The sequence below is a fragment of the Myodes glareolus genome, chromosome 4 (genome assembly GCF_982192425.1).
Source record: "Myodes glareolus chromosome 4, mMyoGla1.1, whole genome shotgun sequence".
Classification (NCBI taxonomy): Eukaryota; Metazoa; Chordata; class Mammalia; order Rodentia; family Cricetidae; genus Myodes; species Myodes glareolus.
In genome coordinates, this window is record NC_142029.1 from 88439724 (window position 1) to 88452937 (window position 13214).

Here is a 13214-nt window from a genome sequence, read left to right on the forward strand (position 1 = left end):
ACAGCAAGCTTGCATCCCTGGGAGCTAAGGGAGTCCTGGACTCTTCAAAGATTTCCTTCCCACCACCGACAAGGGTAAATAAGAGTCTCTTCAGGGAAGCTACACCCACATCTCCATCTGAGAGCCACTAAGGACAGAGAAACAGAGATCTGAAAATACCCCCACTGCACATCTTAAGTCTTCTCTCAACTGGTAAAGGGGATAGCTAACCAAAGAGTAGGAAGATGCGTTCGTTTAAGGATGCAGAGGCATGGGAAAGAGAACACAGGTGAGGCTCCTCTCCTCAGCTGGGAGACAAACAGCAAAGCAATGCAGTGAGCGTAGACCTGAGCCCAGGGCACCAGCAGCAACTGCCCTGCCTCTTCATTATTCCCCCACCTTGTTGCTCAGGTTAGGTTAGGGGCTCCTCAACCTCGGGCTTTCGGCACCTTCCCTTTCCATATGATAGTGAATGGTCCTTCTACAAACTCTAAAAAAACTAAAAGTCAATAAGCCCCGCGGTCGTATAAAGTCTTCTGGACGCACAACCTGAGTAAGTAAGATCTACTTCATAGCCTCCCGCAACTCAGTTTCTGTGAAGCCCTAGTTAGCAAAAGTGATTTGATTACTAGTCCATGAAAATGCCAAGTATCTTTATTGAAATTTGCAAAATAAAAACAAAAACACTGGTTTCAAGTTAGTTTTCAAAACGTCTTCCCTATCCCCTGCTCCAACAAAACCCAGCCAAGCCAGCAGGACAGGTTATATTAATACAGGGAGCTGGAGTGGGTGGCAAAGGACAGCATTTGACAGGGTGTTTTTCCAGACCACAGAGCCAGGGGCCTCACTGACCGGCAGCCTCCTCCAGGGCCCTTGGAGGGTAGCCAGTCTCAGCAACATTCATCTGGCTTCACAGGGAAGAGGTGGAGCCCACCCCCCACCTCAGGCCCGTTTCCTTTGTTTCTCATTTGACCCAGACTTTGATCTTACTGACGCCCAGTTTTCCAACAATAAAGGGAGGGAGGGGCAGAGGACTGGAGGTCCAGAGTGTGGTTGTGCCCCCAAGATCCAATCCTCTGTGTCCCAGGAAGGTGAGATGCCAGGTTTCGTCAATGAGTGCCTGGACCGTCACACAAGAGACCCAGCCTGACTCTGAGCAGGCACCATCACAGGCACGGCACCCATACGGCTCAGAGCGGAAGAAGAAACCCCACCTGGGCTCAGGGAGACTGCCTGAGGCGGGGGTCCATCGGTCCTGGGCAGTCTTGGTGAGGATAGGGCCTGGCTAGAGATGCTAGGTGTGGGGGTAAATGTGCCAGGTCTTGGAGGAGCAGTCTTGGGTGGCCGGAGAGCCCGTGCAGAGGAGACGGAGGAAAGTGTTCCGTTCTTGGAGATTGTGTCTGAGCCTTTGGTCCAAGGCAAGGTCCGAGGAGCTATGGCATCTTCCCTGGTCATCAAAGAAGCAACACATCAGAAGCCAAAAGGAAAAGGGGGAAGAGTTCCTACATGTCTGTCTTTCTGCCCCTCCACACACACCCCAATTCCCTTTCTCTCTTCCTTTAAGTCTTCCCGTAGGAATGTTGCAATGGTTACTGTCCGCCTTTCCATTAAAAGTGGCAGAGGCCTAAATTCCAGACTCCAGAGAAAAGCCAGAAGAGTTCCTACCTCCTCAAAGATCAGGGACACCTACTTGATATCATTGGCCAGCTCCTCCAGGGACTTGGTCCGGCGTTGGTACAACAAGACCAGTCCAGCCAGCAGCACCAACCCAACCAGAGTGCCCACAACGGCTCCAACAACCACAGCAGCCTTAGACCCTGAAAAATCCTTAGTGTCAGGGGGAGGGACACTTTTCCATTCCTTGTCCACTCATGCTCCACGACTCAACTATCACTGTGTATGTTAGCCCTTTTCTCTGTTAGGATGGGGGAAGAGGGCTGACAAGTAGAAAATGGCCAGACACTGACCAAAGGTTGACCTGGCTTTGACCATGTTCAATGCCCAGTCACGGTTCAGTGAGAAACCTCAGCAGACAGGCTTCTCCTTTTCCTGCACAGCCACCCACTGACGTCTTCACACTTACCCCTCACTGACCTGTCATCACTTCCAGGGTCACGTTGCACTGGGAAAAGCCCATTCTGTTTTGGGCCTTGCAGACATAGACTCCAGACATGGAAGTGGAAATGTTGGTGAGCTTTAAAGATCCACGGACGGCATCTGTGGACACAATTTAGCTCTCAGTCCAAGGGCCGATGTTTCCATTAAGAAAACTTATATACCATGCCCTGCTTCTGGAATGCCCTCTTTGGGTCTCTGAAAGTCGCTGCTTATCCATGGCCTTATGAGTCGGAAGAATGTGGCAGCACTCTGGGCTCTGCGCACAGGCTAACTCAACCCCTGCTCCATTTCTATTCTCGGTTCTTCCGACTGATGTCTTAACAGGAAGTGCCACACAGAAACCCAAAGCATCATTTTGACATTTGTTTCTGAAAGGCAGTGTGAAGGGAGAAGGGGGCAGAAAAAAAAAAACCAAAACATTTGACTAGGAACTAGAAATGCTGGGATCCCAAACACCCCATGTGAGCCTTCATAGATGAAGTGGGGATAATGCTCCTTACCTGGTGGGGTTGAGAAGATTGTGTAGACTAACCATTCTGACCCTTTGACTATTGACTGTGCTGAGTCCAGCCTGAGCTCTTTACCTGTACTAGCTTATCAAACAAAAAACTTATTCGCTGAGCCCTTTCTAAATTATTATATACTTACTAAATGCACAAATGTGGGGCTAGGGAAATAGGTCAGAAAGTGCTGGCCAGACATCTTAGACAAATCAGCAAAGGTAGATCCCAATGAGAGACCCTGTGTCAAACCCTCGGGCAGATAGCTCCTGAGAGTGACACCAAGGGCTCAAGCATACACACTTCATTTCTATTTGAGGAGAAAAGTCAAATGGGCCCCAGGGGTTTAGTTCAGTAGCAAAATTGATGGTTAGAGTGTGAAAGATCCTGGGCTCCATCCATATACCAATAAAATAAAAATAAATAGGTTCAGTGAAAAGTAGAAAAGGGGAAAAAAGAAAATATTTATACCCACACCTACACCCAGCAATTAACACTTTGTTTTACTTATGTTATTTCTTCCTCTTCTCCCACTGACATTTTAAAGTAATATTTTGGGGCCAATGAGACGGTTCGGTGAGTAAAAACACTTGCCACACAAGCCTGGCCACCTAAATTCAGTCCCTGAAACCCACCCAAAAGTGAAAAGAGAGACTCAACTCCACAAAGTTGTCCTCAATCATGTGCCATGGCACACAATCATGGCTCAGACACCCATCATTCACACACACACAGTAATAATGATAATAAATAACTTCTTTAAAATATTTAAAATCATACTTCAAAATATATCTTCACAAACAATATCCATTAAGATGGCTGTGGTTATGCCCAGCTTTACCTCAGCACTTGGGAGGCAGAGGCAGGCAGGTCTCTGGGAGTTTAAGGTCAGTCCGGTCTACATAGTGAGTTCTAGGACAGCCAGAGATACATAGTGAGCCTCTGTTATTTTATACAGTCAGAATACCATTGCAAAGCCTCAGCAATTAGTAATGATCTTCTAGAGTTATCTAATACTTATACTTAAAATATTCCAGTTGCTGAGCATAGTAGTGTAAATCCCAGCACTCAGGAAGTCAAGGCAGAAGGATCATTAGTTTGAGGCCAACCTTAGTTAGCTAAATAGTAAGACTCTGTCTAAAAAACTAAAGAAGCTTGGGGTGTGACTCAGTGTTCAAGTGTCTGCCTTTTATGTACAAGGTCATAAGTTCAATTGTCAGCATCTCTCTCTCTCTCTCTCTCTCTCACACACACACACACACACACACACACACACACACACACAAATTCCCCCAAATATTTTTTTATAGCTGGTGTGTATAAATCTCATTTTACAAATAAGGGAATGGGAGTATAGTCACAAAGTTATTGAGCGGCAAGACTGGAATTTGAAGCAGCAAACAGTTTAGTTCCAGATCTCAGTACTACTATACGCGAAAGTTCTTGGAAGCATTGAGCATAGCACCTACACCAAATATGACATCTTTTTTACCCTCTTTCCACATCTCCTGTCTTTTTCTGCAATGCCTCCCCTTGTCACCCCAGTCTGTGAGAGACCTCTCAACCTTCCCCATCTGGAGTCACTATGTCAGTGACCTCTAGAAATCCCCTTACCTAATGCTGGTCCAAAGAAGACCTGGGCGGATGGGGCCAGCTTCTCCCATTGATATTGTGCAGTAGGCTTACTCCTTGGGGACTTGCAGTTCAGGGTCACATTGTTCCCCACATAGGGTGCACCCTGGAAACTACAGGATGGAGGAGCTGGAGGAACTAGTGAAGGGAAGATAGGTTACAATCCTTACCTTAAGGACCCCGCAGGTTCCCCTCCTCCAATCTCTTTTGTAATTCCACATTTCATCCCCAGGTCTTATACTCAGCCACTTGAGAGGAAGACCTTTCTGACCTCCCTTGTGCTGGGGTGGGAAGGGACCCGGAGATGTGCCCTTCTTACTCACCCAGCACCTTGAGCTCTATGCTTTTGCTGCTGTGACCCATGTCTGTGCTTCCACTGTCTTGCACCTTGACAAAACAACGATAGGTTCCAGAGTCCTCCTCCTGGAGAGCCTCCAGCCTCAGGGACACATTCCGCGTGGAGATAGGATGGACAAGGGATACTCGAGGTTTACTTGACACGGCCCCATTGATATAGGAAAACACCTAGTGGGGACAGGACATCTGTTACTTGTCTCTGATGTTCACACACAGGCTCAGCCTGTCTCCATGTGGACTTCCTCACAGCCTCCTCACGTGAATCACCTTTCACTTACCCATCTTCTCACCCACCCTCTGACAATACATGGCAGTTTTCCTTTCCCGAGTGGACCATCTCTTTCGCTTGTATGGTGGCTTTTTAGGTGATTACCACGGTGGGGGAAGAAGGGGCATTCAATGCAAGAGGAAGTGTGTATGAAAGAAATTTAGATTGTAGATTGTAAGATGTGAAAGTTCTACCATTGGAGCACAATTCTTTTTAAAAAGGAGAAAAGAGTTTTTATTTCTTAATTTTAAAAGTTATGGCTGTCCATGTAGAGGTGATGCATGACTTTCATCCCAGCACTCGGGAGACAGGGCAGGCGGATCTCTGAGTTCGAGGACAGCCTGGTCTACACGGTGAGTGAGTTCCGAGACAGCTAGGTCTATGCGTTCTTGGGTGAGAGGGAAGAAGAAAGGTATGGCTGGGAGGGATAGCTCAGTCTCTGATGTGCCTGTCTTGCAGTCATGAAGATCTTTAAAATCAATGCAAACAACCAAAGAATCCCAGCACAGTGGAGCACTTATAACCCTGAATCTGGAAAGTCACAAAAAGTGGTCTCTGGGACTAGTCAATGGGTGCACTCCAATGCTAGTATGAGGCCCTTTCTCAAAAACAAGGTAGATAGTGCCTGAAGGATGATGACAAGGTTGACTTCTGACTCTCACATGTTTGTGTACATGAGCATGTACACACAAGTACATACGTCAGCATGCACACGCATGCAAACATGCACATACACAAATGGGGGACTGAATGAGAAGCTAAGTTGGTAAGAGTCCCTGCCTTACCCGTGTGTGCAGGAATCTGTAGGTCCATACCAGCCTAACTCCAGCATGAGGAAGATAGAAGCCAGAGAATCTGAAGTTTAAGGCCAGAATAAACTATGATACTCTGTCTCAAGCAAAACAAAACAAGACCAGGCAGGGTAGCACACACCTTTAATCCCAGCATGTGGGAAGACATAAGCAGGAGGATCTCTAGGAGTTCAAGGTTAGCCTGCTCAACTCAGTGAGTTCCAGGATAGCCAGAGCTATAGAGAGACCTTGTGTCAAAAACCAAACAAACAAAAGACAAGATAGCAAGATCAAATGACTTCCCTGAATACATTTTCCAAGACCATGCAAGGAATCCATGCAAGTAGCAAGAATCTGGCCTCAGGTACTGGATAAAAGAGCCACTGAGTGCCAGTCCTGTGTAGAGGAGGAACAGAGATGCCAAATGGTGGAAGGAGGCCATACTGTCTTCCATAGATATAAAGAGTTTGGGGGCTTGGGGTTGGCAAGATGTCTCACTGGATAAAAGCATTTGCCACAGAGCCTGATGATCTGAGTTATGAACTCACATAAAGATAGAAGGAAAGAACTGATCCCTGAAAGTTGTTCTCTGACCTCTGTACTAGCACTGTGGCAATACAAGCCCACACATATACAAACAGGATGATGATGATGATGATGATGATAATGATGATGATGATGATGATGATTTGGGGGGGAAAGGGAGGGGATATGTGGAAGGCGGGTGGATCCAGGAAGAGATATGGCCTGTACTTGACAACATCTCAAGCCCCAAAAATGCCAACACACAGCATGTGGAACTTTCAAAATTGGTGGTATAGGCCATGATGCCCCCTGCCTTTAACCTCAGCGTTTGGGAGGCAGAGGCAAGAGGTGTCTGTGAGGCCAGCTGAATCTACTGGGTGAGACCGAGTCTCCAAAAAGAAAAGTTATATTTTACTCACCCTGTGTTTCCTCAATCCTTCTAGCGCCCCCAACACCACCACCACCACCACCACCATGCACGCATGTGTGCCTGCCTCTGTGCTTTAACCAGGCTTTATGTGCTGGATTTCACAATGAGAACCAATACTAGTACTGTGAGGTCGCTTGCTCTTCCCTATTTCCCTATACCTTTGGCTTCCGCCCTCATTCTCTGACATCTCATTCCTACATCCCTAGGTTGTCATTGGCTAAGATTTTCCCCTCACCTGGTTTAGTTCCTTCCCTTCTTGTTCCAAGAACCATATCAGCAGGGGCTCCTCCCAAGGTTGGGACGAAGACTGCTCCGGCGTCATCGTGTACCAAGCCGGGAGCACCACTTCCTGTCCCTCTACTGCCTCCAATTTGTTGAGGCCGGTGGGCACGTGCAGCTCTAGCTGAGCCAGTGAGAAGGAAGCTGAAAACAGAGCAAGGAGGTGTGATCTCCCAGGGCTAGCTCCCCGGTCAGCCCAAAGGTACTGACCAACGTCAGTCGCTTGACGGGGATGGAGGGGGAGAGGAGTAATGTCCCTCGAGGAGGAACAAAGCCTGGAGGAGTATCTGGAGACCTGTTTCCCAAGGTCCTGCTCCTCTTCACTCCAAAGTATTGCGTCTAGAGTGGGAATGGGACCACATTTCTAAGTCTCCATTCTAATCCAGAGGCACAGAATCTTAGCAGATTCCATGTCGGGGAGGGGCGATTCCAGAAGGGAAGGCAGACCCACTTTTGATCCACACACCACGTTACACACTTGCTCCTCCAGTCTCCTTGGTGAAAAGCAAGGGAGAATGGAGGTGCCGGTCTAGGTCATCCAGACTCCGTGGACAGATTGGGGAGGGGGGGCAGAGCGGGGGATTGAGCAGTTACTCATTAACCACGCGATTCCTTCTGAACCACCGATTGCGAGCATGAGTACTGCGTTTCCCAGCTCCCGTGCCTGTCGGTGACTATGGGAATCCCAGGCCTCCGCTCAGTTCCATGGAGTCTGCTCCGCTAGGAAAACGCACGACTGAGACCCAGCCAAATCCTCGAGAAAACTTTTGGCTATCAAAGCAAGTGCTGCTGGATTGCAGGGAATTTCAGAGTGGGATGTGAGGACAATCTTCTCACAAGTACAAAACTCCCCGTGCGTGCATCCTGCGTCCGGGTGAACAGGGGTGTCAGCTTCAGTTAGGGGAACACTGATGATACTCCAATGCCAAGAACACTTGCTTTTTGCCCTTCGGAGGGGCGAGAGGGTATGCAGTGCTAAAGCTTTTGGAGAAATAACTTTGAATGAGTACAGAATCGAGCCTGGGGACGCGAACGGCTCTGGTCCCGGGGCCTGCTCTCCCGGGATCATCACACTCGTTGGCACTCGGAACTAGCTGCCACCTTGGAGAAGCTGAGCAGGCGGCAATAGCTCAGAGGCCACAGACCGACTGTGCTGGCAGAGCCGGGTGGAAGGCTCGGGAGACTCCAAACCCACCGAGTCAGGATGAGCGCCTCCCCCACCGCTTCCCGGCCACGTCTTAACCCAGGACCCCACCCCTATTCCTTGTCCTTCGTGGCATCCCCCACCCCTTACATTTCCTGGCAGGTCCCTGCGGTAGGAGCAGGAAACTTGCGCCCAGCCGATAAGGCAGAAGACAATGAAGCCGGGGCTGCTACACCGGAGGCTCTGCAGGCGAAAACAACCCCGCCTTGAGAAGCTCCACTTCCCCCGGAGACTTTGCCTGCTGGCGCACCTGGAGACTCCTGGCGGCGGTCGGTCTTCCTAGCCCTTTCAGAAACACTCGCTGTAAGGCCAGTTAGGAGGGGAAATGGTCCGTACCCAGATGGACTCGAGCTTGACTCGCCAAGGGTGCACTATCTGCCTACTCCAGGTTTTTGTATTTGCAGTTTGCAAAGTGCGGGACGACGGGGGAGCTGCAGTGAGATGCAGCAATGGATGGACACACTTACTTAGTCTTTCAGTGGGAAACTAGGCGTGCAAGAGGTCCTGAGATTTCTCAGCCCTCTGCTCTGGCGTCACTTGGAACGGAAGACCCCTAATTGGTCAGACCTTTTGGTAACTGGGTGTCACATGGAGGAAAATGGGGAGTTACTGGGTTCCAATGAAGGACTCTGGAACAGTTCAAGAATAGCATCATTTGGCCCAATCTGAGACCAGTGTGAGAGAACAGACGGAGGGCCTAAGCAGAGCGAATGGGCCCTGCTCCCCAGGGCTACTATTTTTAGTTTCCCTCTTTCTCTGAGAAACTCCCCTTGTGGGCTTCTCACGCTCCAGGGGCAGCTATGAGCCACGAAGGAGCAGTTGGAGCAGGAGGGCCTTGTTGCCTTGTGCCTCCCCTAGGAGCGGCAAGCACATTTAACCCTCCAGAGGCCAAGAAGGGCAACCTTCAGGACATCATATAGCAACTTAGGCTCTGGGTCTTTGATATGACAAACTAAGCCGCAATGCTAAAAGAAAAGAAAAAAAGGAGGGGCCCACGGGTGACCCGCAGAGGATGTCTATGATGCTCAGGCAGCCAATATAGACTTTTTTTTTTCTCTCCCTTGCTTGGAGACTGACACTGTCCCTTCCAACACAGAAAAGTCAAGTTGAGAAAGAATGTAGAAAAGAAACCGAACATGAGGTTGAAGATGCAAAAGTAGAGCGGAGAAGCTGAAGAAGGAGGAAATTCTTTAAGCTTTGGAGGACTAAGGAGGGTGGAGGTTCATGAGACTCATGTATCTGGGGTCCTTAAGATCCCATGCCCTCAACACCACTGGCACACAGGCTGAGAGAGAGGCTGTGGGCAGGAACAAAGGGATCCCCCCCCCCAACATGACTGAATTTTACTCCACATTCTTCCAGGTCTTGCTTGCTCTGGCATCCTCTAGCCTGAGAAAGGAGTTAAAGCCCAGGACGCCAAACCCAGATAGCAAAATAGCCCAGGGAATAACTAATAACTTGGTTCCTACTGGGTCTTTTCTCTCCAGCTAGAGCACTGGGTCATGGTCAGCTCCTGCTCGATGTCCCAGGAAGCTCTCCCAAGCACTTCTGGCTTCAGGAGGTCCCTTCCTCTTGGACACTCTAGCACCCTTTCCCCGTTTTCCTTATTCCTTCGGATCCATCCAGGAAAAGAAAAGGATCATGGTAGACCTGAGAATGTGCTGTGTTACTAGTCTCAGCTTTTGACCTCTTCCCGAATTTCCTGTGTCCAAATGACCTCATGGTCAGGCTTTGGGGACATCTCCTTTGATTTCCAGGGCAGGAAGCAGGAGGGAAAGAAAGCAATGTGGTGGGGGAAATGCCCTGACGTAAAGTACTGCCTTGAAGTACTTGCGTCAAGGCAGAGGACCAGACATTCCCCCAAGGGACTTTCATATCAGCTTGAATGGAGGGGGGGGTGGAATTAAGTCCTTAAGCTCTTTGGTTACCGTTTCATCTGGTGCCTCAGCTTATCCAGATGAGATGAGTGGGGGTGGTGAGTACACGGGAATAGCTGCCCCAACTCATCCCAGAGATCTTGCCTGGAGATGCCTCTATCCCCTCCCAACACCGCACCCCACACCAAAGCCGGGAGCTGTTCTGGCCATAGAAGGGAGAAAACATAGCACCCACCAGGGACACCCTGAAGTGGAGGGTGATGAAGAAAGAGAAGAATGTCAAGCAAGAGTCGCGTCACAGCCACTCCCAAAGTCCTCCCTAGGATCTCGGATCGGATCTCTCTGATCAAAGACCCTCCAGGTCCGAGGTTTGACTCACCGAGGGTACTCAGTCCCAGGAACAAACCCCGCAGCAAGCTGGTCTCGGGGGTTCCAGCCGGAATAATCATGGCCCTCCTTGGCCCGGAGTACTCAGAACAGATGGGGCACACACTGTCTACAGGTGCTGTGGTAAGCGGCGGCAACTCGAATGTGCACAGGAACCAGGCTACTGACAAGTGTGGCTCCAACCCAAGACTGCGGGTGTGCGGATGGAGAGGTGGGGTGGGGACCAACTGGACAGGGGGCGGGGCATTCAAAGGGGTGGAGAGGTCACCGTCCTGCAGGGCGCGGCGCGCTAGTGACCCGCAGCGGGGGAGGAGAGCTCTGCCCGAGCTCGGATAGCCGGATCCGCTGCCTCTGTCCGTTTACTCTTCGTACTGGGGTTGGTGAGGTCGTGGTACCCCACGAACCAGACCTAGGAGTCATGCACACCTCCCGCGCAGGCGTTGGGCATTGAGGTGACAGAAGGAATGGGAGACTAAACCAAGTCTAGGAGCCACCCTCACCCGACACTAAAAGCCCAATAGCCGTGGCCAGAACCGCCCGCTCCAAGCCCGGGGTGCCGCGTTGCAGAGCGACCTTCTCAGAGGAAGAAGGGGCCCTTGCTGTGTGTGGAGTGCGAGGTCAGGTGGGCCAGGAGCAGCTGCCGAGGTGGGGATTCGAACTTTCGTCCAGCTCCCTCTCAGCCCGGCTCAGGCTCGAGGCTCCAGGCCAGGAAGTCTAAGATAGCTGACACCACAGGCCTTTCTTCTCTTAGGGCAAGAGAGAGGCCGGTTCTCCAGAACTTCTAGGAACTGAGGCCCGAGGGAGTCGCGGCCTTTTGCCTCATTGCTGCAAACAGGGAAGACTGGTACAAGGAAACTGAGCAGGAAACTGAGGCGACTGTCCCCAGCTCCTCATCCGTAATGCGGACTGGGGAGGAGGGACAGATGCAGGGGGACCGGATATAAATTTCCTTTTCTTCTGTACAGCCACTGGTGTCTTCACTGCTGACCATCCCTTGCAGTGAACGGCTTAGGCCGGCTCTGATCCTTTAATTCCTAGATCTTTCCTCTGCGAATTTAATTCCAACCCCACACCCCTCCCCACGCCATTCGGTGGAGGCAACTCTGCGCCCTCTGATGGCCGAGGCTGCTTCAGCAGGGCACTCAGCGGTGCTTGCCTTTGCCCAACCGCCAAGAAACAACGGGAAAAGATGCTGCAAATTATTCGAGCCGAGCTTCGCCACTCAACAAAGGTTACAGAGAGCAGAAGGCATTACCATGGATGCCTGGCATAGCCTGTTCGGAGGTAGTCGAGTACTACAGACAGGTAGTAGAGGCAGCCGGGCCCCCTCAACAGCACACAGGGCACCGGCTCCAGCATTGCATAACGACTTTTCCCACCTGTAGGGCCCCAGCAACTTCTCACCAGTGCGGTCAGCCTGGCTCCTCTTCAAATACCCGTCATGCAGTGGCTCTACAAAATGCCTGGGCAAACACTAGACTGCTCCTGACATCTCTGGAATCTACCTCTTGGCAGCTCAGTCAAGTGCAGAGACCTTCAAACTGGGATTGTCAAAGAGGTGGTGCTAGGGGTTTGAGTTTCCTAGTCAATCAAATTCAAATTTTTCTCAATTTCAGAATATTATAAGTACTTTTAAAAATGGGCATTTTGCCTGCACATGCTGTCTGTGTATGACGTGTCCGCGCCTGTAGAGGCCAGAAGAGGGTGTTGAATGCCCTGGAACTGGAGTAGTAGTCTATTTCGAACCGCCATCTGAGTGTTCAGAGTCAAACCACGTGCTCTGAAGAAGCAGGGAGAGCTCTTAGGCTCGAAGCCATCTCTCTAGCCCCATTAAGCACCTCTTGCAAAAAGTCCTCATTCGTTTCTGGACCAGGTCCGTCACTCCAAATAACTCCTCCCGGAAAAGGGGGTACAAAGCCCTGGATCTAGCCCAGACACTAATGCATCTGATGACTCAGGTGCCCATTGTGGTCCAGAAGCTGCTTCCCCAAAAGCTTACCTTAGGTACAGGACTGCCACAAGGATCTGGCAGGAGCGACTGTCTCCATGCGACACAGATGCAGTCTTCCCAAGCTTTTACCAAAAGGAATTTCCTTGACTGTCCCCTATCCAACCACATCTGAGCCTGAGAAAGTCAATTCGTGAGCAGGGAAGCTCTACGACACACCACAAACTCTGGCTTACCTTTTAGGGCAGACATCTCTCCACTGTGGTGTAAAACTCTCTATCAACACACACCTGCACTAAGAACCGTTTACATAAACATTGGATGTGTGCAAGCCTAGTTCACAACTTCATAGCTTTCTCTCAACCACACTTCTCAGATCTTCCGAAGAATTGATAATCTGGGTTTGGAGAGAAGGGCTGGGCAGAGGCCAAGAGTTCAATTCCCAGCATCCGCATGGTTTACAACCATCCAGAACTCCCGAACTAGATCTGACGCTATTCTCACCTCCCAGCACACACATGCACAAACACATATATGCAAGCAAGACACTCCTGCATGTAAAGAAAGTTAAATTTAAAAAAAAAAAGTAATTCTAAAAGTCTTTGAAAAACATTTGAATAAAGGGCCTCCATACCTCCTGGATCAGATAAAAAGTATACTTACGGCCTTAACTGTTTTTAGTAATGCCCAGTTACCAGACAGCCTTTTCTAGACTGCTCTGGTCAGATAGGATATTCCTATCAGCAAGTCATGGTCCTGACAAGCCTCCATTTCCCAACACTCAGTCTTGTTCTCTTCCCTGACCTTCAAACCATTTCAAGTCAACAGAAACCCAGGCTTGGTCTCATCTTTGCCCTCATCCTGATGGCAGGAGTCTAACAATGCTACACTTCTAGTAACAGGAGTTATTTTATGCAGG

At 49.9% G+C, this 13214-nt stretch overlaps 1 protein-coding gene across 1 annotated transcript; it reads right to left on the reverse strand.

Moving 5' to 3' along the window:
- Window positions 1-615: 615 nt before the first annotated feature.
- Esam (endothelial cell adhesion molecule) lies at window positions 616-10551 on the reverse strand. The gene is made up of 7 exons (XM_087905703.1): window positions 10340-10551; window positions 6836-7023; window positions 4553-4754; window positions 4212-4367; window positions 2074-2196; window positions 1670-1796; window positions 616-1426 (listed from the first exon to the last, which is right to left on the reverse strand). Exons 1-7 carry the CDS (start codon window positions 10407-10409, stop codon window positions 1108-1110), a joined length of 1185 nt encoding a protein of 394 aa, XP_087761829.1. The 5' UTR covers window positions 10410-10551; the 3' UTR covers window positions 616-1107.
- Window positions 10552-13214: the final 2663 nt, after the last annotated feature.